This window comes from Ascidiella aspersa, chromosome 8 (genome assembly GCF_963924565.1).
Source record: "Ascidiella aspersa chromosome 8, kaAscAspe10.2, whole genome shotgun sequence".
Taxonomy (NCBI): Eukaryota; Metazoa; Chordata; class Ascidiacea; order Phlebobranchia; family Ascidiidae; genus Ascidiella; species Ascidiella aspersa.
In genome coordinates this window covers 19,903,831-19,930,830 of record NC_139454.1, presented here as the reverse complement: position 1 = coordinate 19,930,830, position 27,000 = coordinate 19,903,831, and the positions used below count along the sequence as shown (strand labels likewise).

At 34.5% G+C, this 27,000-nt stretch overlaps 1 protein-coding gene and 1 long non-coding RNA gene across 4 annotated transcripts in view; one reads left to right on the top strand and one right to left on the bottom strand.

Annotated features, from left to right (window-relative positions):
• LOC146136759 (uncharacterized) overlaps positions 1 to 27,000 on the bottom strand; it is an 84,531-nt gene that overhangs the window by 6,357 nt on the left and 51,174 nt on the right. For 2 of the 3 annotated variants that reach the window (XM_083395998.1, XM_083395997.1), the window contains exons 12-23: positions 26,324 to 26,448; positions 25,606 to 25,697; positions 24,473 to 24,630; positions 20,357 to 20,443; positions 10,279 to 10,418; positions 8,101 to 8,204; positions 7,441 to 7,497; positions 5,736 to 5,837; positions 3,440 to 3,668; positions 2,536 to 2,638; positions 1,969 to 2,065; positions 182 to 327 (exon numbers count right to left, since the gene is read on the bottom strand). In XM_083395998.1, the coding sequence (XP_083252124.1) occupies positions 182 to 327; positions 1,969 to 2,065; positions 2,536 to 2,638; positions 3,440 to 3,668; positions 5,736 to 5,837; positions 7,441 to 7,497; positions 8,101 to 8,204; positions 10,279 to 10,418; positions 20,357 to 20,443; positions 24,473 to 24,630; positions 25,606 to 25,697; positions 26,324 to 26,448 (1,440 nt within the window). The remainder of the gene's footprint in view (positions 1 to 181; positions 328 to 1,968; positions 2,066 to 2,535; positions 2,639 to 3,439; positions 3,669 to 5,735; positions 5,838 to 7,440; positions 7,498 to 8,100; positions 8,205 to 10,278; positions 10,419 to 20,356; positions 20,444 to 24,472; positions 24,631 to 25,605; positions 25,698 to 26,323; positions 26,449 to 27,000) is intronic. The other variant, XM_083395999.1, reaches the window with a different exon arrangement.
• On the top strand, positions 16,620 to 18,303 carry LOC146136760 (uncharacterized). The gene is made up of 3 exons (XR_014501613.1): positions 16,620 to 16,698; positions 17,210 to 17,277; positions 17,896 to 18,303. It is a non-coding gene; the product is annotated as an uncharacterized LOC146136760 (long non-coding RNA).

Below are 27,000 nucleotides of genomic sequence, written 5' to 3'. Positions count from 1 at the left end.
CATAGATTGGGGAATGGCCTGCGTTTCGTAACGACATAAAGCGTTGCCAAATCTATTTGTTCTATTGTTTTTCGAAAGTATTTGTCGTTTTGGCTATGAACAACTCAATAAATGTAACAAGAAAAAAAACGACGACGAAAAACAGATACAGTAATAAAAACATTTTTATCTTAAAGGCTACCTGCCGCTTAACGTCCTGGCTGACGGAGAAGAATGACTTCCGGTTGTGGCTCTTCATATCGACGATGATCACCTGATTCTGGCATCCGCACCAAAGGTCCTTCTCTCCCACCACCAACATCTTAGTGATAGGGTTAGGTGAAGTACCTGGGATCAATAAAGGTCAAAGGTTACCGGTTATGCTACAAAGGATAGCTTTCTAAAATAGAAGCAACAAAAACAAAAGGTTATAATATATTTACATACATTTTATCTTTTGCTAGCCATGAAGGGTAATGACATCATGGGGCTACGTCATAACGTGACGTTATGAGATAAGTAACCTAAAAGAACTTCCGCTATCCGAACGTGCGTAAGTGTAAATTTTTAGATTTGACGTCACAAAGTTACGTCATAAGACAAGTAACCTAAAGAATCATTTACATCGACCTCTTACGCAAATGTTGAATTTGGTAGAAAAAAAAATGTATTAAAGGCAGCAATGCGTTGCACGAAAAAAATCACGCAAAGGCAAAAACATATATAGTTTATAGGAGGTGCATGACCTCGCGGTCCCCAGGATTCGACCCTTAGAAAAGGTCTAAACTAAAATTTAAACACCCCTAAAACGGAGCTCTGGCCTAAACAAGTTAGATCAGTGGTCCAATTTATCAGCTTGCGACGCACTAAACATCGTAAATATTTCGCGGCATACTTTAACAGAACAACAATATAGTAACTTAACATACGACGAACTATATGTCAATGCCTTAACATTATAAATTTTTTAAGGATAGTGCGTATTCAAGTCTCAAATACTTTAGCCGATAAAACCGGATTGGAGCTGATACCCGATACCAAGTGGTAGTATCGGTACTCTTCCGATACAAGGGTGGTATCGGTGCCGATCCGATACCAAATGAATATCGGACTTTTTTTTTCACCCATGATTTGCGATAAAACGCAGTCATTTAAACTTGAAAGGTAAAAAATTTAAGTAGTAGGTTAACACCTGTAGGTAAGTCAAAGGAGTTCTCAAGTCAAAGGAGTTCTTAAGTCAAAGGAGTTCTTAAGTCAAAGGAGTTCTTAAGTCAAAGGAGTTCTTAAGTCAAAGGAGTTCTTAAGTCAAAGGAGTTCTTAAGTCAAAGGAGTTCTTAAGTCAAAGGAGTTCTTAAGTCAAAGGAGTTCTCAAGTCAAGGGAGTTCTTAAGTCAAAGGAGTTCTTAAGTCAAAGGAGTTCTTAAGTCAAAGGAGTTCTTAAGTCAAGGGAGTTCTCAAGTCAAAGGAGTTCTTAAGTCAAAGGAGTTCTTAAGTCAAAGGAGTTCTTAAGTCAAAGGAGATCTTAAGTCAAAGGAGTTCTTAAGTCAAAGGAGTTCTTAAGTCAAAGGAGTTCTTAAGTCAAAGGAGTTCTTAAGTCAAAGGAGTTCTTAAGTCAAAAGAGTTCTTAAGTCAAAGGAGTTCTTAAGTCAAAGGAGTTCTTAAGTCAAAGGAGATCTAAAGTCAAAGGAAAATTTGGGACTAATATTCTTGAAAAAGGGCCTTTCAATGTTTCAGTTGCACCTATTGTGCTTGTTTGATCGTAGCAATGACGTCACTTGGTGTCGGATTTGCGATACTTTTCAAAAATATCGCGTCTCGGTATCGGAATAAAATTTTAGGTATCGGAAATCGAAAAATCCCTACTCGAGGTTCACAGTTTGAAGAATTACTGAGTTGGATACCACATATTTTTGTCTCACCGAGGGGATGCCTATTTATAATACAAATAACTCATTTTCAAATTTACAAAAAGTTTACAATTTAGTCTCACCGAGAGCGACTACTTTCTTGCTGTCAAAGTTCCACTGACCCGTTGTTTTACTTCGTGAGTAGATCACGAGGTCGCCGTTGCTCAGGGCTACGAACACCTGGTCATAAGGCAAAGAAACGTAAGACCAAGTTGAATGTAGTAAAAATATTAAAGCCCATTAAGAAGTAGGTAGCATTTTCATATGATATTGGAAAACAATTAAGAGATATTCGAAACGCGCTACCTAAAAAATACTTCTGAATGGGATATGATATTCTAACTACGTCTTACTACTATTGCTTCGTTTAAATTACAAGTTGAGACCGCCTTGTTTTAAACTTTACACTTGTTAGTAGCAATAAGTAAGAGCGGCAAAAGTTGAACCAGTAATCGGTTTGCAGTTAATTCTAAGGCTAGAGGAATAACAAGGCCATTTAAATAAGCTTTTTTGCAATACATTACCTTTGTTTTAAACTATTTCCTAACATTCCAGCAAACAAGTATATTCTTTATATTGGTAACTATAGGTAAAAATTTAATTGATTAGTGGATTTTTTTTCAAACAAACCATCGTGTGTAGCAATTCACCTGGCTCTCGTGATAGAGGATACATTGGACGGAGGCATTGTGGTTCAGTTGAACAAGACTCTTCGGTTCTTGTTGCGACCCAATCGTTGAGTAGACGTTGATTCTAAGCGGATGTAAATAACAAAAATGACTTGAAAATACCTTACCTTGTCTTGCTTTTGACCCAAATGAAATGACTTGACTTGAAGTCTTTTTTGGCAAAATGTCAGAATTTGACTTAAATTGACTTAAAATGAATTAACTTGAAGTCTTTTTGTCAATAATTTGACTTAGACTTATGTCATTGTGTCAATAACTTCCAAGTATTTTCATTAAATATTGTTTAACAAAATTGAGGTATAATGACCAATTTCGCACGTAATACAATAGGTTTTCTGTATATATAGCGTTTGTTGGTATTTTTTGAGTTATTGCACATGTTAACCAATTTTAGTAGTTATTCAATGAAACATTCACACATATGTGTGTTAATAACTGAGATCTAGCCCTTCGAAGCTGCTTTTTGACCAACGATTACGGCTTACGTATAATTAGTACACCGAAAGCCATCGCAGACTCGCCGAATCTGTTGATCGCAAGCAGAGCAGACTAGAAAAATGGCTTTAGGTGTACCAATTTTAGTAGTTAAACGTTTTATTCTTATAACAATGACTACTTTGGAGTTAACTTGCTCTAGTATTACCCTGGGGACTTTTTATTCCTGCAAAACACTTGACTTCAAAGGTTTTTTACAAATGACTTGACTGGGACTTAAGTGTGTTTAAAATGACTTGCTTACACCATTTTGTTGCGGCCTAAAATTTCTCAGCGGTGACAAAACAAAAAAAAAACTGAACACGCCCATCAACAAAGACGCACAAACTACGTCTCCAGAAATGCCTTTTTAACATCAAAAATAACTTACTTTCCATCGTCAGTTCCCATCCACATTGACCCATGACTAGCGAGCGACTTGCTAGCTGCGCTGTTGTTATCGCTTTGAAGAAGGTCTTCAAGGCTTCCGTGGACTGTCGACCCATCGCTGCCCTTTTTCCAGGCCCCACCCCCCGACCCAAAGGGGTTAGACTGGGGTGCGCGGGCCACTGACCCTGTTTCGCTCATAATTGTCGTGTCAGTGGAGTTGTTAGACATCTCTGCGGCAAAAAAACTGTGTTTAAGTTTAATGGTTTGTAAGAATGCCCCCTGTATCGTAACAATCGCTTATTGAAAAAATCCGTTCTTTCAACACGGAGACCGCGGACTAAATTTGAGTCTGTCAAAAGTTCTAGTTGAGTCCGCCATCAAATTATCTTTTTGTTACTATCTGTACAAACTGCAAAGTACATTACAAATCAGGGATTGGTGCATTTAAAGCTAAAATAAAATTACGAGTGTGGTTATAAATAAATTGCTTTACAAAGTTTAAATTGCTGTTATGGTGTCAAATATGTGATTCGTATTACTGAAGGCAACGAAAATGGATTCCTGTAAATAATATTGAAATTTGAATAACATTAATTTCATAAAAAGCATAATTCAGAATAAGATCAACATTAGACTGCCGGAATCACAACTCTAGCGATGTAAGGCCTAAATCAGTGGTTCTCAACCGCGGCTCCGAGAGCCGCATGTGGCTCCTAACCGTCTTTTTAGCGGCTCTGATTAAGATTAAAAAAACAAAACGATTTATCACAAGCATGATTGCACACGAGTTCGCTCGACAACAGCAGGCGTTTTTAGATTAATTGTTTGATTATGTAACTTTGTGACAACATATCTAAAAATTTCCATGCCCCCTAATAGCAAAAATACTGGATCCGCCCCTGCACATAACATACCGCGATGCCAAAATAACTTTCGAAGAAAGCTTGCCTTCTTTAGGAAGAAAATAGGAAGTAAATTGGAAAAGAAACATTTTGGCTTCTTTGATTTGGTTTGTTGTTAATAATTTTGATATTTTTGCGCCTCTGTTTTTTTTTAAATCAACTTCTCAAATTTGGTTCCGATGCTTAGAAAAGTTAAGAACCGCTGGCCTAAAGCCATTTAAATATGATCTAAACAATTTTATACCTAACCCTACAAATTCCAACTTTATCACCAATTGCAACAATAATTCCAACCCTGACCCTAAAAACAGTCCAATGAACAGATTCTCCCGTATACCTCAACGATTATGCACCTCTTCGGGTTTTTTACTCAATATATGTTGTGTGTTCCAAAATTTGAGTGTATTAGAGTTTTTTCGAATCATATCCCAAAGATTGTAATTTCCTTTTAAGGTAATATTGAGTTTAAATGGCTCTTCATAATTATATTGTAGATAAAACAAAATACTATGTATAGACGAACAAATCAGAATCAAGTATATTTCAACCACACAATTAGATGGATTTTGCCTTTATGTCTATAACAAAAAACTGCAAAAAGTATAAGAAAAACTGCATCTCTTGCCATTTTGGTTGCAGGTTGTTTAAATAAAACTTGAACAAAAACAAATAAAAGTGATTTATTACTGAAAAAGTAAAACACGTCCAATGTTTTATCATATATTTTCCTGAAGAAGTTAAAGTCATTTGCAAAGATTATATTTCTGATCGGTTAAACTAATGACACTTTTCGCTAACGTTAGTCCACATATTACGAATACCAAAAATAGTGTTTGTATGGATCTTTCGTCTTAGCAGAAAAAGCATTTATTTAAAACTTTATTGCAACACACATTTAAAACCAATTTAAACCAATCAGAAAAAAACGGTTAATTTTATCGGAAAAAAAGAAACCTCTAAAATAAAAAACAAAATTGTGTTACTTGCACATGAGTTGGTTTTAATTAAGTTATTATTATTTGTTCAACTGGCTGTAGCTAAACTTACTAACCAAATGACAATATATACCAGCCTTTCTTAACCTGGGGTAAATTTACCCTAGGGGGTAAATTTCGTCGTTTTAGGGGGTAAATCCACGGATATGTATTCAATCTCTGAATATTCTGGTTCCGTTTTCTTGAACTAACCTATGTATGTGAAACGGCTTCTCTGCCTTGGTTACTATCAAATCTAAAACCGACTTAACATATTTTTTTTAATAAATTAGGACTACTTTATATATTGGGGGTAAATTTTATATTTATTTTTGTTAAGAGGGTAAAACATACCAAAAAGGTTAACAACCCCTGATATATACGTTTGTAATGTGTGTATGTTGGCGTCCTTCCATCTTACCTGAGTAAGCAATCGAGTTTGAACTGCGACTAAAGCCAAAGTGCCTTTTCATCAAGGGGCTTGAGAGAAGTGGACTCGATATTGGTCGTAACATCTCGTCCTCTGATCAATGCAAAGCTTTTTTATCGACTTTTGCCTCTAAGTTGTTTGGCGCGCAAAGCGTTTTAAAGGAAAGGCGATTTAGAGCATAATGGTTGGAGGTAAGACAAGAGACGTAATAAGAATATCAAAGCCCATACAGAAGCAGGTATCATTTTGAACGTTTCGAATAACATTCTTATTAAAGGGGATTTAAAAACATGAAAACGGTGCTTTTGGTTAATAACTCTTTGTAAATGGCAGAATTTGTCTAATTCTAAATAGGGTAATCAGGTGGCACTATATGAAGGCAAAGTGTATTGAGCTATCAACAAGCTTTCACACAACTGCGCTTCATCAGGTCAAAGTAGAAATGAAAAATTTAAAATGAACGAAACTTATTTTCATTTTTATTTTGACCTGATGAAGCACGGTTGTGTAAAAGCTTGTCAAGAATCCAATACAATTTGTCTTTATATAGTGCCACCTAATTTCCTCTATTTTGTTTAATAACGCTCCTTAATTTCATGAATATTTACATTTTAAAAAATGCTATATTAAATACGATATCTTGCAAATATGTTTATTTGTGCTGATAGTTTATATATAGTTTTAAAGTATTACAATTTTTTACGGGTGTATAAATTTAGTATTCAAGGTATTTAGACAACTAGTTTGATTAAGCCATATTAAGTTGCGCTGTTTTAAAATGATACAACGAATAATTAATTTCTAACTTTTATTAGGTTTCTCTTATAAGCCGAAACATGTTGTTTTTTACCAATCGCTTGGGCTTAAAATAAAATGTGAACAATTCAAAGAACTAAAAAAATATTTTATATAGGATATGTGCAATACCTAAATTATTGCCAAAAATTAAGCAATTTTAAATATTACTGATGATTTAGTTAAACAATTGGCAAAACGACCATGCGACTTTTACTGTGATTTATTAAGTTTTTTATTGTTTAACTCAACACATGCTTTTGAACTGTGTATTGTTAAAAAGGGCAATGTCGGTGTTATTATCATTATTATTGTATCTTTCGCATGTTGTTACTTGTTTTAGTGCTTCTAAGTAAATACAAAACAGCACACTTGTTTTATCCAAATATGTTACAGATTTAAGGTTTTTTCGTGTTTAAATGTTAGTTGTGTTGAGAGAAATGGTGTAAACTACAAGATTGACAGCATCCAAAGAGTAAAGCCTTTTCAGAACAGTAACAAGATTGTGTTATTCAATAAAACGTTTCCTTTAAATGGTAGTCCAAGCAAAACAGAAAACGAGTAAATGGTTTCAGTCGTTTTTGGAGTTATTTTTGTGATGGTGTTGTAGTTATCGCTTTTCAGCAGCAGTTCCAAAAAGACACAAGGCAAGAAGACACAAAAAAGAGAGCATAATGGTTGAAGGTTGTAGTTAGACGTAAAAAATGAATAGTAAAGCCCAAACAGAAGTAGGTAGCATTTCGTGAACGTTTTAAACAAATCCCAATTGCTGTTGAAAATCAATAAAATATTATCCGAAACATTCACGAAATGCTACCTATATACTGCTAGATGGGTTTTGATCTCCATTCTACACGAAAAAGATAAGATAAGTGTAAGATAGTCATGCCGGAGTCCTTACCAGACGAACTGAAATGGGGCCATCCGATCTCGGGCGCCCCAAAGCGGACGCGTTCACCTGTGACGTCATTAAAAGAAGAACAAACAAAATGTGACGTCATAGTCTTGTTGCAACAAAAAAAAACTTCAAAAGCCAGATCTGCCGAAAGTTATTGCGACAAACGCGAGAAAGGTTTTTGGTTTTCTTAGTCAGGCATTTTCGCCGAAATTAAAATTACGACTCTAAACCCATTAATAAGGACTTTTTAGCCCGAATCAACCTCGTTTAGAGTCTTTCTAATAAAACAAAATATTTGTTTGAACGCGGCCAAATAAAGACGTTCGATACATCTTTACAAACAAATTTCAACTTTGTTAAGTTCTGGACACATGGTTTAATGAGTACTTATAATTTTTGTTAAAGTGTTTAATAAATTTAAATTTGAAAGCAGCTTTTACATTCACCGCAAGAAATAAATACTCAAAGTCAAGAAAAATGACCAGCACATATTTTTCTTCACTGAAAACATACAATTTCAAAGTAGAAAACGATGCAGTCGGATCGGCACCGACACCACCCTAGTATCAGACGAGTAGCGATAATACCACTTGGCATCGGTTATCGGCTTTAATCCGATAAATTTAAAAACCCTGATCTAATAATCTCAAACGCGTGGCTTACCGTAGTTTGACATGCTGGCGTTGGTGCTGTAGGGGCTCTTGCTAGCACCACTGTAGTTGCTGTGTGTGCTGAACGGGCTTGTGTTGTCTTCATCACTGTCATCACTACAAGCAAATAATAACGCTGTAATCAGAATTCTCTTTCGAATAACAGATTCTGCCGGAATCCTAATGGAAAAAACAAACGATTAGCGTACTTATATAAGCTGTTGCTGCCAGGCATAATATCAAGTTTGTAGAGCTCTTCTGGCAAATGTAAGTTTTATGTAAATGTAATAATTAATTTTAAAATTACATTTGCCAGAAGAGCTCTACAAACTTGATTAGCGTACTTCTTGACTTATATTGTGTTAAGTTTTTAGATAATGATGATGCTTTTAGTAGCGAAATATATTTATCATATAACATCCAAACAAACTGATTTTCGGTTTAGTAAGTTATGTACCTATAGCAGTGATTCTCAACCGCGGCTCTCAGAGCCGCATGCGGCTCTCAACTGTACATTTTGCGGCTCTCACTAACGGAGTGAAAAATTAGTTAGTAGCAGTAGCAGAATTGCAATAAAGGAAGTAAAAGAAAAGAAAAGTGAATGAATTTAATCAGCAAGGATCCCGAGTACGAAGTACTAATTGTTCCCGGGAAGTACTAGTGTTCCCCGGTACTTCCGTCCGGCTCTTTAAAATAATTTTGTGGTTTGTGACGTCATAATATATTTAGTCTTGATCGACAAGCTATGGCAATAATAAATAGCTGTTTCAACAGTGTTAATTAGTTAGCCTAGGCTAGATTAATGTATTTTTGTTGTTTTCTTATTTCTTTCTTAATGTTTTTTAATTATATGCCTACTGTTGTTTTTTATGCGGCTCCTTGCAAACTTTATAGGTTTGAAATGCGGTTCTGGCTCTAAAAAAGGTTGAGAATCACTGACCTGTAGTTTAAAATTTATTTAGAAGAATCAAACGCTTCGGGTGCGAACGACTTTTTTTAAGGCTTGGAGATTGTTGGTTTGGTTTAGATTAGTGTTTCTTAGCCAATGAGCTGCAATACAATATTGGGTGGCCATTTGATTTCGCAGTGAGTATAAGAACAACGCTGGTAACATTTTGAACGCTTCGGATGCCCACATTTGAAGATTACTGGTTTAGTTAAATCAGTGTTTCTAGTGGTTCGCGACCGTAATTTGTGTTGCCATTAGATTCGGGTGCGAACGGCTTTTTTGAGGCTTGGAGATTGCTGGTTTTGTTTAGATTAGTGTTTCTCAACCGATGGGTCGCGACCCATACTGGGTCTGGGTCGCCGTTTGATTTGTTTGGGTCGCCGACTCCAGTAGTTCGCATTTTTTTAGAAATATATTGCTCCAATACTCCAGAAAATTGCGGATGCAATATCACCACATGACTCATGTTAATTAAATTTAAAAATATTTTTTCCAATTTTTTGTTTTTTGTTGCCTGCCAAAAAGGTAAGTGAATAGAATTGGTCAGTCAAAGCGCTGTTATACGCGCGCTTGGTAGTTTTTCGCTGTTAAACCCACGCTTAGTATTTAGTTTGCCGCGTAATAAGGTTGGAAAACACTGGTTTAGATGGAACAATATTATCTTAACGTTACAAACGCTGAATTTAAATATTACCAAACGAAGAGTTTGGAAAGTATGTTTAGTCAAAAAAGTGTCTCAGGTATCAACTATAGATTTGTTTTACTTATACCTTTAAATTCCTTGATGTTAAATTAAAATGTTGCAATTTTAAATTTGGCATGAGCGGTTATAATTTTGACGTATTTTATGATAAAACGGGCGCACATTTTAATCCACCTACGTTACGGCGAAATTAAGCAACTATACTAAAATCAGAGTTGAAATTTTTAAGAAAATTTAAAAAAACGCCCTCCCCCTCTAAAATAAATTCCTGGAACCGCCCCTAATTATTCAAACTTTTATCTGAGTCTAAAAACCAGTAGAACGTGTGTGCCAATAAAAGTAAAAGCTACAGATTTAGGCAAATTCAACATTTATACAACTCAATGTTGTTAAAATACTACAATATAACTGGAATTTAGATTAAATTAAATTTGGTAATTTTTTGAATAGCCAGGGATAGACAACCAGTCCAACATAGGTTGTTTTTGTTTTTAAGGTTCGCACGACGATAAAAACAAATTGAATGTGAAGCAACATACGTGGTGTCGTCCCACGCGATGATGTTACGTGCTGGATTGCTATTGGTCGAGGGCCTTCGATCTGGCACGTGACCCAGGGGGGCTTTTGAGAACTCGTTGAGGAAGGCGTTGGTGGGTACGAGTCGATTCCAAGCGGGTACCTGCGAGTAGAACGAGTAAGAGTTTGACCTCGAAGCATTATTGCCGTTCGCTCAAGGAAGTGAACCTTGCACACAATACAAGCGCAAGGCGAAAACGATCAAGAACCCTCCGTTTATTGGTGTACTTTGAAACCTGGAAGCTTTTATTCGTTATCCTGGAGAAGTCTACGATTTTTAATCTATAGTCTTTTTATTGTTTTTAGTACACAAACTGGCTAACGTATTCTCGTTTTAAACATTAACCCTGATATGGTCAGCTGGTATCTGCTGGCTAAGCGTCGGTTTACCACTTCGTTTACACCAAAAGAGTTATTAATTCTCGCTAAACCTAATTTAGCGCTGCCTAATTAAAATGTATTATTTCGATTTTTATGCAATGTTTTATGCAGTGCGTTCGTCGATCTGATACAAATTAAGTCAATGTTCTGATAAAATCAGCAATATTGCTTGATGATGAATTGCAGAGTCAAAAAGGTCGAGTAGATCGACATCATCTTGATTAGGACGTTTCGGTTGGAGTTCCAATTATAGAAACCGAGAATAACAATTGCGTCCCGCCTGTTATAAGCGATACTTTGATTTACTTCTCAGACACATTAAGTGAAGATGATAAAAGTTCGTATCGAAACGTCTTGATAATCAAGATGATGTCGATCTACTCGACCTTTTTGGCTTTACAATTCATTTGATAAAGTTACTTACAGATCCGTGCATAGTGTACTCATAAGCATTTTTTTTTTAATTAATGTAACTGGTCGTTAATAAAAAAATCGTAAGCAAGTTTGAGTCAGGAGAAACCGCTACAACTTTGTGGCAAAAACTACCCAAGGGGTTGAGATTAACGCAAGAAATTACTACACTGTCAGAACGATGTTTAAATTTAAACACCAAAACGGTCTAAGCACGTTTAAAATCTAAACACTTAAACACTTAATTTAAACACCTTTGTGTTTAATTTGAATTTTGATGTTTAAATTCTAAACACCTGAACGATTTTATGCTAAACACCTGATATTTTGACGTGTTTAACAACGAATATTGGGAGATTTTAAGCACAATTAACGATTTTAAACATGTTGACGATTAAACACTTGATATTTTTAACACGTTGATTGTTAGACGTGTTTAATTCGATGCATTCTTGCAAAGTTATAGCTTAAGCCATTTATGTTGATGTGATGGGATGTTGTTGAGAGAGGTATTGTTATTTTAAAGCACTGAGCGGTTGTTTTATGTACGATTGCGTCTATCGATTTCGTCAAATATTTAACAAGTTAGCATATATGGCCGTGACAGATCACAATAAACAAAATGACTTAAGTCATGGTTTCCTAACTTAAAATCTGTTCGGCCTATTTGGCATTATTTTATTTTTGTAAATGTGGAAATAATAAATATACGGGTTAGTGTGCTTAACGTGCCATTTAATCCAATATTTGATTTCATTAATGTAGCTTGCCTATAGCTTTGTACCAAAGCACAAAGCGAGGCTGTGCGGCCTTGTGCCGCCATGACCTACTTAAATTGCGCCAGCAATAAAAAAACGCGCGATGAAAACAATCTACGGCACAGATTTATTCTAAGTAAAGCTGTCTCGCAATGAAGCTTATATATTTTTCAAGATTAAATTGTTTGACCAAGCCTATCTGGTTTGACATATGACAAACAGTAAGTATTCTTTATTAAGTGTTTGATTTACGATATATTTTAACTACTTATAGTAATTATGTTATGTTTCAATACAATTTTCTGCGTACATATAAATTTCATTCAATAATAAATCATAAGGTATTTGAAATTGATTCGGTCCGCTGAACAACGCACTGGCGTGTGACGAACGCGGGATATTGAAACCTCAAACAGAGAAAATGCTTAGAACTTTTACAAGTTATACATTACTGTTAAAGCCGGTTTTGCGTATATTTGGCTTTCGAGTTACTAACATTTATGTTAAACAAATACTAATGTGTATAGTGGTGACATATATACTTTAATATACTTTTGATAAATGTGTAGTAATAATGTTTTATTAGCTGTGCAAGACTGTCAGGTTGAGAATCTGAAATGTATGTTACAAAAGCCATGTCTTGGAAAATGAAGTGACTGAATTGGGGTTTTTGTTTCAGAATTTCATTCATCAATCCAAAAGCAATGAAAGTTGTAAAATACTATTTCATGATGATTCATGGCTTTACACTTTGTACACATTAAAGGATTATCTTAGATGAAACATTTAAGGTTTGTATGCTTTTAAATAGAAATTTAATTTTTCTGTTAAACTATCAAGTATGCTTTTAACAATTTATTATTATTAAATATACTTAATTACACTGCTTTGTTTCAGGGAAATCAATGACAGCAAACAAATTGCCCTTTTCGACTTCAAAAACAACTTCACGGACGATCAAGGTTAAAATGTAATTACATTTTACTTACATGTTTTACATGAAAATAGTTTATTCGCATTTGGCTTTTATTTCATATGTAGCGGCCAGCGAGGAAAACTATTGCCTTTCGAAATTGGCTAATATATAAGTTTTTGCTTAGAATCTTTCATCATAGAATATGTAAAAAAATATGTTACATATTGTTCCAGCATTTTCGCCAATTTTGATGTTTTTTTAATCTATAAAATTTCTGAGGTGCTTTTTTTGTTTTAGTTTGAATTTATCATTTCCATTATTTAAATCTTACATTGAAGTTTTAAATGTAAAATTTAATCTGTAGTCTTTTGGAATGCTAATGGCCCGTTAATAAATTATATAGTTTACATAATTTTCTTTATTTCCAGCAATTTTAACTGCAAAGTGCAAGATGGGAAAATAAAAGTCTCTGACAAAGTGCAAGTGGAAATCAACAAAAGAATATGGATCACAAGGTAAACAAACTCAATTTTTTTTAAATTTGTGGAAAATACATTTAATTTATATATGTTGTGTATAGTGTCTGGTCTGAATGTCCCAGTAATGGGCAACTTTTGGGGGTTACATTGTGTATCACTAGTTTAAGCACAAATTTTAATAGCACATAATGTCCAATACAATAATCTGGCACACATATTTACTTTTTGTCTGAAATAATGATTTAATTTGTTTTCAAAGTAGGGTGAACCTTTTTTTTAATTTTAGTCGGTTATGAAGATATCAATTACAATGAAAATGAACTTGTTTCGCAATCATTGCACTGTCATTCAGTTACAGCAGGGGCGGGCAACATACAGGATTTTCAACGGCCCGTAGACAGCTTCCGGCCTTAAATGATCCACATTTCGCAACTAAAATCATTATACTTATGATGCTTTTAGTAGCGAAATATTGTTATCTTATTCCTTTAAGTTCCAAACAAACTGATTTTCGGTTTACTAAGTTCTGAACTTAGTTTATTTTTCTTCAAGTCGGGAAGTAATCAGTATGTTTAATGTGCAATGAAAGTGTGGCCGTGTGTAAAGTAGGACATTAGTGGCCATTATGCGACAAAATATGCAAGATTTGGCAGCACTTAATCCGGCCCGCCAAGTACTTCATTTTCCCATATCTGGCCCGCCAACCGGAGAAGTTGCCCACCCTTGAGTTACAGTGTAACATAAATAAAACATTTCCTAATGCTACAAATTAGTGCATGTCTTAATAATATGTTTTGTGGTGATTAGTGACAGACTAAAACATGTTTTTATGACATTACATGTAGTGGTTCTGGATGGTAACTTCAAATTGTTACTATGTTAGGCAAATAAAAAAAAAAGTTGTTCAGTGACAGTGTATAATTTAATTATTGCAGTATATTATATTGATCTAAATTTTATTTTCTAGGCAGCCATGCTCAACTCGTCTTAAAGAAAAGCTCTTCTAGGCCTTTATTGGGCTAACCTTTGTACATCACATCAGCATTTCTGCATTTGTATATTAGTGGATGGAATGGCTGTTAAATTAGACTTAGCGGAAGAACAGCACTTTTGAACAAATTGTTAAGTTATATTTCATTGATATTCGAGCCTGTTAATATGTACAGGATTTAAGTTATCAATTAACTTTAAGTTGCTCTGTGTTTGTATGTTTTTAAACCACCTACTTAAGGCCCAACCTTGAAAATTTGCCAAGTGTAGAAATTATAAATATTAAAAAATATATATCTTTTTTTGTTGTTTTTATTTACTTTTTTATTTTTTGTTGCATATATATTTTTGTTTGCATTAACACTTTCATTGTCTCCATTTCCAACATGTTATTTTGTGTATTATGTAAGTTTTCCGTTATCCTACTCCTTTTCCTTTTTAATGTAAGCACTTCAATTTTTAATGTGTAGTTTTCTTTTCCAAGTTTTACATTTTTTGAAACTTTCACTGTGTTGAGCTTTTTGTGTTGTTTTTCACCTTTTTTGCACAATAAAATGGTTTACCCAATGAAATTTTTGTGGAATTGATTTGGAAACACTGAATACTAGCCCTAAACACCTGACCGAATAAACGGCAAAACGTCTAAACACCTGAAATTTAAACATGTTTAATTTTAAACGTGCTGACATTTCGCCCCTTTCAGGTGTTTAATTTTGGTGTTTAATCGAATGACAGTGTACTTAAGTGTCGGAAACGATTACGAGTGAAACTGTTGGGTAAATGTCCAACAAGCAATAATTGGCAACAAAAGTGTATGAAGTGATATGAAACAGTCGATCGAAAAGCGCATGATCAGTTTCAAGATGGTTAAACCAAAGGGAATTCGTGAGCATGTCGCAACTTTTCCTAACTATCCACAATAAATTATTCTACACTGTCAGAACGGTGTTTAAATTTGAACACCAAAACGGTCTAAGCACGTTTCAAATCTAAACACTTAAACACCTAATTTAAACACCTTTGTGTTTAATTTGAATTTTGATGTTTAAATTCTAAACACCTGAACGATTTTATGCTAAACACCTGATATTTTGACGTGTTTAACATAGAATATTGGGAGATTTTAAGCACAATTAACGATTTTAAACATGTTGACGATTAAACACTTGATATTTTAACATGTTGATTGTTAGACATGTTTAGTTCGATATATTCTCGCAAAGTTATAGCTTAAGCCATTTATGTTGATGTGATGAGACGTTGTTGAGAGAGGTATTGTTATTTTAAAGCACTGAGCGGTTGTTTTTTGTGCGATTGCGTCTATCGATTTCGTCAAATATTTAACAAGTTCGCATATATGGTCGTAACAGATCACAATAAACAAAATTACTTAAATCATGGTTTCCTAACTTAACATCTGTTCGGACTATTTGGCATATGTGAAAATGATAAATATACGGGTTAGTGTGCTTAACGCGCCATTAAATCCAATATTTGATTTCATTAATGTAGCTTGCCTATAGCTTTGTACCAAAGTACAAAGCGAGGCTGTGCGGTCTTGTGCCGCCATGACCTACTTAAATTGCGCCAGCAATAAAAATACGCGCGATGAAAACAATCTACGGCACGGATTTTTTCTAGAGAAAAGCTGTATCGCCATGAAGCTTGTATATTTTTCAAGAATAATTTGTTTGACATATGACGAACAGTAAGTATTCTTTATTAAGTGTTCGATTTACGATATATTTTAACTAATTATAGTAATTATTTTTTGTTTCAAAACAATTTTCTGTGTACAGATAAAGTTCATTCAATAAATAAAGTTATAAGGTATTTGAAATTGATTCGGTCCGCTGAACAACAACGCACTGGCCTGTGACGAACGCGGGATATTGAAACGTCAAACAGAAAAAAAAGCTTAGAACTTTTTAAGTTATGCATTAGAGTTAAAGCCGGTTTTGCGTATTTTTGGCTTTCGAGTTATTAACATTTATGTTAAACAAATACTATAAAGTGTATGGTGGTGACATATATACTTTAATTTGCTTTTTGATAAATGTGTAGTAATAATGTTTTATTAGCTGTGCAAGACTGTCAGGTTTAGAATCTAAAATGTATGTCACAATTTGGATTTTTGTTTCAGAATTTAGGTATTTCATTCATAAATCCAAAAGCAATGAAAGTTGTAAAGACTATTTCATGATGATTTGTTGCTTTACACTTTATGAAAGTATTGCATTAAATGAATCATTTAAGGTTTGTATGTTTTTTTATCCTAAATAGAAATTTAATTTTTCTGTTAAACAATCAAGTATGCTTTTAACAATTTAATAATATTAAAGATACTAAGATTACACTGCTTTGTTTCAGGGCAATCAATGACAGCCAACCGATTGCTCTTTTCGACTTCAAAAATTACTTGCTTCATGGACGATTAAGGTTAAAAATGTAAGTAAATTTTACTTACATATTTTACATTAATATAGTTTATTCACATTTGGCTTTTATTTTGTATGTAACGGCCAGCGAGGAAAACTATTGCTGTTCAAAATTGACCAATATATAAGTTTTTGCTTAGAACCTTTCATCATAGAATATGTAAAAAAATATGGTAAATATTATTCCAACATTTTCACCAATTTATGTTTTTTCAATCTCTATAAAATTTCTGAGGTACTTGAATATGTGTTACGCCTAAAAAAATCTTTCAACTTTGATATTTCCTTAGCGTACTTCTTGACTTATGTTGTGTTATGTTTTCAGATACTGACGATGATTTTAATAGCGAAATATATTTATCAATTTATAACATCCAAACAAACTGATTTTCGGTTTACATTTCCATTGTTTAAATCTTACTTTGAAGCTTTAAATATAAAATTTAATCTGTAGTACTTTGGAATGCTACTGGACCTTTAATAAATTATATAGTTTACATAACTTTTTTATTTATTTACAGGAATTTTAACTGCAAAGTGTAAGATGGGGAAAAAAAGTGGAAATCAACAAAAGAGTATAGATCACAAGGTAAAAAAACTCAAATTTTCTTTTTCTTAATCTTAAGTTCATTTATCCAATTTTTAAATTTGTGGTAAATACATTTAATTTATATGTGTTGTGTCTAATGTTTGGTCTGCATATCCCAGTAATGGGCAACTTTTTTGGGTTAGATTGTGTATCACTAGTTTAAGCACAAATTTCAATAACACATAATGGCGAATACAATAATCTGGCACACATATTTCTTTTTTGTATGAAATTATTTAATGGTTTAATTTGTTTCAAAGTAGAGTGAACTTTTTTTTTAAATTTTAGTTGGTTATGAAGATATCAATTACAATAAAATGAACTTGTTTCGCAATCATTGCACTGTCATTCAGTTAAAGTGTAACATAAATAATACATTTCCTAATGCTATGCTTATAGAATCCATTGCCACAAACTTAGTACATGTCATAATAATATGTTTTTGTGGTGATTAATGACAGACTAAAACATATTTTTATGACATGATGACATGTAGTGGTTCTAGTCGGTAACTTGAAAATTTTACTATGTTTAGCAAGTAAAAAACAAAGTTGTTCAGTGACAGTGTATAATTTAATTATTGCAGTATATTACATTGATCTAAATTTTATTTTTTAGGCAGCCATGCTCAACTCGTCTTATAGAAAAGCTCTTCAAGGCCTTTATTGGGCAAACCTTTGTAGGGCACAGCAGCATTTCTGCATTTGTATATGAGTGGATTGAATGGAGATTAAATTTGTGGAAGAACAACACTTATTGACCAAATGGTTTAGTTATATTTCATTGATATTCGAGCCTGTTAATATACACAGGATTTAAGTTATCCACCCTGTTGCTGTGTTTATATGTTTTTAAACCACCTACTTAAGGCCCCACCTTGAAAATTTGCCAAGCATAGCAATTATAGATATTATAAAAAGGGTTTCAACTTAAAATATCTCCTTTTTCTGTGGTTTTTTTTAACTTTTTCTGTTTTTCACTTTTTATCACATGCACATTTTTGTTTGCATAAACGCCTTCATTGTATTTAACATGCGATATTTATACTATTACTAAATATGGTTTTAAACAACCCACTAAAGACCCCACCTTGAAAAATTTGCCAAGTATAGAAATTATAAATATTAAAAAATATATATATTTTTGTTGTTGTTTTTATTTACTTTTTCTCTTTTTTAATTTTAGTCGCATATATATTTTTGTTTGCGTAAACCCTTTCATTGTATCCAGTTCCAACATGTTATTTTGTGCTTTATATATGTTTTCCGTTTTCCTACTTCTTTTCATTTGTAATATAAGCACTTCAATATTTAATGTATAGTTTTCTTTTCCAAGTTTTACATTTTTTGAAACTTTCACCGGGTTGAGCTTTTTGTGTTGTTTTTCACCTTTTTCGCGCAATAAAATGGTTTACCCAATGAAATTTTTGTGGAATTGATTTGGAAACACTGAATACTAGCCCTAAACACCTGACCGAATAAACGGCAAAACGTCTAAACACCTGAAATTTAAACATGCTTATTTTTAAACATGTTACATTTTCGCCCATTTCAGGTGTTTAATTTTGGTGTTTAATCGAATGACAGTGTATGATACAAATGAGTGTTGTAATGGCGTAATGTGCACTTAATCATTGTTTTTCAATAACTCGACTCGACTTAAAGTGACTGGGACTTGTTATTTATTCAAAAAGACTTGACTTACTTAAAGATTGACTTACCTTTGTTGTACTTAAGGTATTTCACAAATGAATTGACTGGGACAACACCGATACTAAGGGATGTATTGCAGCTATAGATTGATCAAACTAAGATAATTATCAGTTATGATCCTTATGATTGCGCGGAGAAGTTAATTACAAGTAAATAATCATTCGGGTGGCCTAAAAGGTTTCTTTACCTATTGGGAGATTTTGTACTCTGATAGGGTGAACGTAACACACATAGCTTAACTGTATCTAGCCGAACACTGATTCGGTTAACATTATAGATAGAAAACTGAAATACCACAAGATGGAAATCACGATTTCACGGTTGGATTAAAGCACAAAATCGCGACATGGTTCAAAGATACGTAAACCACCGATTGCCTAACTGTCAGAGATACTGCGGCTTAAGATTGTGGCAGTTTATACTGAATCTGATTTCGGTGATAATCTTGTCACCTCCCATATTTATCATTCGAAGGATACGGACAGGATCTCTCGTTGTGTTACTTTGTGCAAAGTGTAATCACGCCAGTGTTGTATATAGGTCATTTAGAAATGACTTAGTCCCAGTCAAGTCATTTTGTAAAAAACTTAAAGTCAAAGTCAAGTCTTTTCCAAAAATAACCAGTCCAAGGTCATCAATTACCCAAGTCAAGTCCCAGTCAGGTCATTATTAGAGCAAGTCAACTCAAGGCAAGTCCTTGTCTTAAAATAAAACTTTAAAAGTCATTTGTGAAATAACTTAAGTCAAAGTCAGGTCTTTCTAAAAACAAACAAACAAGTCCCAGTCTCTAAGTCATCTGTTGTCCAAGTCAAGTCCCAGTCAATTCGTTGAAAGGGAAAGTCAACTCCAAGCTAAGTATAAAAAAGAAAACGTTCCGTTCATACACAACACCCAAAGTGGACATATAACGGACAAATAACAGCAAGGAAAGTAACTACGTGGGTTCCTGCGGTTCTGGGCCATCTTTGTAAACAGCCTTGGATGCCTGACGTTGGCGCTGGAGTGAAAAGCCAGCGCAATGTTGCCATACAACATGTATTTTTCTGGTAAACTTGGGAAATATGTTATCCGTTACTCAAAAAACAAAAAAACTTGTCAAACAAAAGAAATTGCGTTTCTTTTTTGCTGAATTCTAAAATTTTTAAATAAACATCATTATGATGTGTTTTGGCGTGGAAGGCATTTGAGAACTTCGCCGATTTTGGGTAAAATAAAATAAAAAATATTTACATAATTGGTAAATCTATAATTACACTTTGAATAGTTTTCTATGTGGCTTTTCAAACCTGAAAAATCTATAAGGTTAATGATCTAACTCTCTGAAAGCCACTTTCTTGACAACGAGGAAACCCCATAAGACAACTTACCTGAGTGATGCAGCAGATCTTTGAAGAGCAGACTGCAACGCAGTGAGTCTGGCAAGGCTCGCCGTCCAAAACAGTCAGGAAGCATATCTGGAAAAAAGTGAACACAGTGATTAAGACATGGATTATACAAGGGAAAGTGTTCTGTCGTTTAACAAATCAATACCTTTTAATAGAGTCTGCTAGTGTTACCGCAGCACGCAGCATCAATTGGCGACTGGTACTTGAATAAACTTGCGGTCGCCTTTTTAGCGACCACTAAGGCAAACATTAAAAAACTTACAAAAAACAATTGTTAGGGGCCATAAGGGATAAAATTTAGCCGCTAAATGAAATTCTTACTGTATATAAAAGTACTATAAATAAACATTTGAAGGTAGGCAACCTTCCCGACGTAAACAACGCGCCCTAAAAACCTGAATAGTATTTTTTGTGCTATTTAATTCTAATAGACGTAGTAAGAATACAAAGCCGAAATAGAAGTTGGTAGCAATTTGGACGTTTCAAATAACTCTTTATTCATTTTTAACATGGTTCAAAATGCTACTTACTTCTGTATGGGCTTTGATAATCTCACTAGGTCATAACAGTAATATATTTATAATAGGTTTGCCTGTTTTGCTATAGCGATTAAGTTAGTAAAATCAGATCGGATAACCATACAAAATGATCAGGTATTAGTTCCTAAACGAAATAATAAAAAAGACGAAAATAAATAAGTATATCACATTCCAATAGACACAAAACAGGTTTTAAGAGTATTTCAGAGGTAAACACTTTAGTAGGTTCAAATCGATTTCCAGCGGCCGAAGAATGCAATTGTGTCTTTTGGCGAAAAAGGTAACAAAAAATCCGAGACTGTTTTCCAGCGACGCGGGGTCGAGCCGCAATGACGTCACACGCTGGTTATCGCATCGACTTTCCGAGATAATGGACCGTTGTGACGTAACACTAGAATCGCGGTCTTAATTGTGGCAAGACAAAGCAACGCGCGAGAGGCGACTTTGTAAGGTGATAAAATTTAGAACTTTGATGAACTCAAGACGTGTTTGGTTGGTTTTTTCAGACGCTGCTGTTTAGTCAAACGCGTAACCGCGAACGTATAGTGACGGACACTTATTTGGGACGGGAATTCGTTAAACGTATAAGAAGGACTACTGCATACGTGTAGATCAGTGCTCTTCATTCATCCGGTGTGCACGGTGCATCCTAGGGTGCATCAAAATATGAATGGGGTGCACCAGTACGAAAATGTATACAGGGGTGCATCACAAACTTTTAATGAACCATAAACATTTGGCGTTCAGCATATTAGAAAAAACATGTCGGTTTCAACTGATGTATAAAAAAGCTGTTTTATGACATTCAATAGTTCTCACAAGCAGCCTCAGCTATAATCTAACTCTCACCGACAGTGTGTAAAAACGACAGCTCCGCTCGGTTTAATTGATATGCATAATGATTTTTCATATCGCATTTTACCTCCGTTTGCCTTTAAAGTAAACAGGGTGCATGAGTTCGCCACAACAACTTTAAGGGTTCACCAAATCAAAAAAACTTTGAGAGCACTGGTGTGGACAATAAGTGAAAAACGGCGTACACAGAAGCAGTTTTTGCACAAGCAGTTAAATGCGCTACGTGCGTATACGGATCACCAACGTATCGTGACGAGCACGTAATCATACTATACGGACGTGAATACGTTAGCGGACTTGAACGTCCGTATCCGTACAGTGACGTCATGTATACTTTCGTTAGTATTAGTAAGTAACCTATATGTATATCTTGTATGCATTGTACGTTAACGTCCTATTAACGCCGTAATCTATGTATGCGTACGTCAACGCCCGTTGCTTTAGCGTTAATAAGTTATTTACCTACATTTGTTTACCTATTATCTTTCAATTAATTTATAAGCTACGGAAGAAAATCGTGTTGGTTTGCAAATCATAGCTGAAATGCCCATATCAATTTAGTATTGAATTGACACCGATGCAACTCTAGTATCGGATTAACGATCTGCATTCCTAACATACCGCATGGAAAATTAGCTAACAGCGAAAAACAACACTTTTTACAATTTTTTATTACCGAAAAACCTAATCGCATTCACTGCATTGCGTAAGCATTACTCATCAAAGGTTTTTTGATAAAAAAAGTAAACCCAAAGGTCCATAGGTTGCAAATGCAACAGTTGGCAATTCAGCGGCTGCATTGCTTTGCACGGGGACCGTGGGGTTAATGCTCCCAGTCATAACTGTCATGGCGCGGCTGAAATTTCACGCAATGCAAAACGCGAACCGACCCAAAGAGGATTAGCGTTTTGTTAGGGGTTGAAATGTGGCGTAAATCCGAATCCTGGGTGGCAGAAATTAAAGGTTTAGCGTTTGCCCATTTTCGCTATCCGATTTCATTGCGGCGTTTTTACGATTGCGTTTATCGATACTTAAAGTTCGTTTGTTGAAACAAACTCTTCGTTGTAAGAAACAACTACGGTTAAGAAAGTTTAGAATCGATATAAGATTCTAATAAATAAGTTGTTGATGTTGAAATTGACCCCACTTTACAAGTAGAGAGTGTTTGAAAAGGAAATGCACTGGCAAAAGTAAACAAAAAACGTTTTTAACTGTCAAAGTAATGAATTGTTGAACATTTTTCCTGGATTTTTTACACTTATCTTTCTGCGACTCAAATTTTAACCTCAATATTCAAAAAAAAAAAAAAAAAGTTACACACTTTACATTTTCTTAAAATATCGAGTTTAATAAGGACATTTTTATAAAAACATTATTTTGGTATAATTACGTTTACATTTTTGCCTGCAATATTTTAACTTACAAAACATTTCAATAATTTCGTAAATGTAACTTTCACTATGTCGCAAAAGTTTACTATTTCCTGTAACGACAGCCCGAAAATTGCTCAAAAACGACAAACATTTTTCTCTACGACAACATTCTACGACAAACATTAGTTGTCTACGACAACATTAGTTTACAAGGTTAAAGGTTTTCTTGATATTGGTTCTGAGCAAGATTACTCATAAATTTAAGATAATTGCAGGAGCAATACGAAGACGTAGCTCATAATATTAAAATCAAAACTCGTTTATGCCATTGTCTTTTTTTTATATATAATTTTTGTGGATTTGTGATTTCGTTTATCGTCTTTCGGTTTTCGTTGTGCGTTGTACCGTTCCACTTTTCGGGATGTGAGCTATATGCCGTTTCTTATCTAACTGTGGTTTTAGGTTTGATTTTGCCTTTCCACCGTCATCCTATTTTCTTATCTACCTATTTTGCTACGTAACTGATTCTCATACCGCTCCCCCCTGGGCCGTGTTTTTATCAGTGGCTTTCTGTGGCCGCTACACGTATCGCATGCTCCTTTTGCTTTTGTTTTTACTTTAGTGGTTGGCGTTTATACGCAGACTGTCTTTGTCTTTGCACAGACAAACTGATAATGTCGTTTATATGGCGAAATGCATATTTGTATTAAAAGTTTTAAGCCTTGCTGACTGATTTTTGTTCGGAGCGGTGCGCTTCTCAAGCTTTTATTAAAAAATTTTTAGAACTTTTATCGTTGGCATTATGTGTTCTGTTGGAGGGCAAGATTCTGTTATGGATACACATACTAAGCTTATGCCATTGCCACACGCTTAGATCGCTTAAAAAGTTTAGTAAAAAGAATTGGGTCGCCAAAGCTTAGTATTTTTCCGAACGTACGTAGTAGAATTCAATTACCAGAGGAGCTGTTTTTGATATTATGCCTGGTAGCAACAGTCTATACACTGCTTTTCAATTTTGACAACGTTTTTTTATCAGCCAAAGTTGTTTACCTGGCCTAATTGACAGAGAACGCTCGTATATAGTACAACTTCAATTATCAGAGGTTTTTGATTAGTATTATGCCTGGCAGCAACAGTTTATACACTGCTTTTCAATTTTGACAACGTTTTTTTATCAGCCAAAGTTGTTTACCTGGCCTAATTGACAGAGAACGCTCGTATATAGTGCAACTTCAATTATCAGAGGTTTTTGATTAGTATTATGCCTGGCAGCAACAGTTTATATACTGCTTTACAAGTTAGAGAACTTTTTTTCAACCAAAGTCATTTACCTGACCGACGTATTCGTCAGTGTTGCAAACCCAGACGTCCTTGGTGCCGGTGTAGGTGTCCGTGTTGGCCACTGCGCAAGAGAACTGCATGCCGTTCCGTGTTTTGCTCACCGGGATCGCCTTGAGAAATGAAGGATCCCAGCGGCCTTTCTGCGAAGCTGAGGACAAAAAGCGGAATTAGATCGCGGACTCGGTTCGCGGAAACTACCAAGGAATAGGCGGAATAACGGAAAATGGATTTCTTATGTCTTCATTTCGTGTAATGCAATGGATGGTATAATGGATTTTGTTCTGTATTTTTGTTTGTCGTATATTTAGATCAATTCTTTTTGCAATGTATCTTGTTTTGCCTTTTTGTTTGTAAAAAAATGTTCAACGCGAATTAAATTACAGCCAAATGACTTAACATTCTTTCGCCACCGCCAGGGAAGTACAGACGCTTCTTTTATTTTTTATTTCTATTTTTTTTGCATGTTTATACCGTTGTTCCGAAATAATTTTAAATCTAACTTATCGAGTGTACTTAGAATTCTTAGCACGGAGCAAAAGCCAAGAAGGAAGCAGAAATAAATCAAAGTTTTTATTTAATTTAGAGCAAATATTTTTGCTAAGCAAAATAAAACTATATGATTGTACGAAAATATCAAACTTAATTTGTTCAGTAAACATAACTGTTGAATAAAGTAAAAAAGAAAAAATTAAATATGCTTAAACTATTCAAAAAGCGGATGAATTGAAAGGTAAATGTTGTGATTTTCACAGACAATTGGGATTGACTCAAAATTAACCGTAAGATTCCACTTAGGCCAGGGGCTCCAAACTTTTTCTAAAACAGACCCCAAAAAGCATTTTTTGATTCGCGTGGTCCAGGGTCGGTATAAAATATTTAGAGATGACTTCGTAAAACAAGTAAACTTAAGAAACCGGCTTTTTGTCTGGATAAATTCAAGGTAAAGGCGCCAAACGTTGTTTTTTTCTTATTTTTCAACTATTTTGAGTAGCTTCAAAGGGGCTCCAGTTTAAGAACCATTGACTTAGAAAACGCAACTGGCAAACTGGCAAGTGACCAGTGGCAAGTTAAAAATAGTACGTAGCAAGTGGCAGGTGTCAATTGCTATGCAAGTTGTGCTTACTTGAGTTGGTCCTGGCGTTGTTGAAAAGCGTCTCGAACTGGGTTTTTCGATCTTCGCTCAGAAACTCGAACAAGAAGGTTTTGATTCCCTCGCTGGAAAATAAAGGCATTTTTCAACAACATACGTAATAACATTAGCAGACATTTAAGACACAAAAAAGGTTGAAGTTGCAACACAAAAGGACTAAATCTTACCCATTTACCTTACTACAATAAAGTAGATATACAGCAAACCACTCATAGGAGGTGACGTGCCATCCACTCAATGCATGGTTGGAAAGTATTCCACCATATGCAATTCCATGTTCACAATATACAGTTTGCGGCCTTGTCAGTTCCGAAATCTTGGGACTCGTCTTGGTAGTTTTACGTGGTCTTAAAACTATAGTCCAGAGTCCCAAACCCGACTCAAGGAAAGTAAACCGACTAGGTCGAGTATACACAGTTCAGCAAAAATTGGAACCAATAAGGTCGCAAACCGTAAATTATAAGGATGACTCTGGGCTAGGGTAGTCTTACGTAGTCTTACTCGACTCCAGAGTCCGAGTCGAGTCCGCAGCCCTGACTTAAATAGCAAGTAAATACTCGTTAGAACATTAAGGTGTAATCTTTATAGAATCCAAAAAATCGGGGCCAGGTTTAGCCCAGGGGTGGGCAATTGAAGTGCGATGTAACCCTTAGGCTTTTACTTGTTAATATACTCGTTAGAATGAACTCACGGGGTCGAAATGCCGATTTCCATTCTCCCTGGTATTGCGATGTTAGGAAGAGGTGGAAGGGATTGTTTCTCACTGATTCTTTGGCTCGTATGGAACATCAGCTCACGTATAGACTCGTCCAAAGCCTGGAATAAAGGCGGTGAAGTCGTTTTTGAAGTGTTATTAATGTCGCCTTTGAAAAAGCACGTTTTTAACATTAAACTGTTTCTCGTTTTTTTCATCTTGGTAGAAACATTTTGTGTGCCTTAGTTGTTTTTTTTTTCTTGCAATATAATTTTTTTGTTTTATTTTTTCTACATTAGTTTAAACGTTGATCTATTTTACAAATAATTCGATAACTTTTTTGCAACATTTGAACGTATCTAAACTGTTTTAATAATTGCTCCAGTAATGTTTTTTTCATTTTTTCTGCAGGCCAATTTTGAATTATTTTCTTGAATGAACGTTTTCCGGAACATTTTATATTCCGAAATCTTTCAAAATTTTCATTTATAATTTTTACGGTTTCTGATTTAGGATTTGTTAGTACTATAAACCTAAAGAACTAGGATTCAAATCCATGTCACTCACAAGGATTTCAACACTTCTAAAGCATTTAAATTCCTTATTTATTTATTTATTTATTTATTTATTTAATTTCGATTACTTTTATAGACTAAAGGAAGAAAATCATTTAA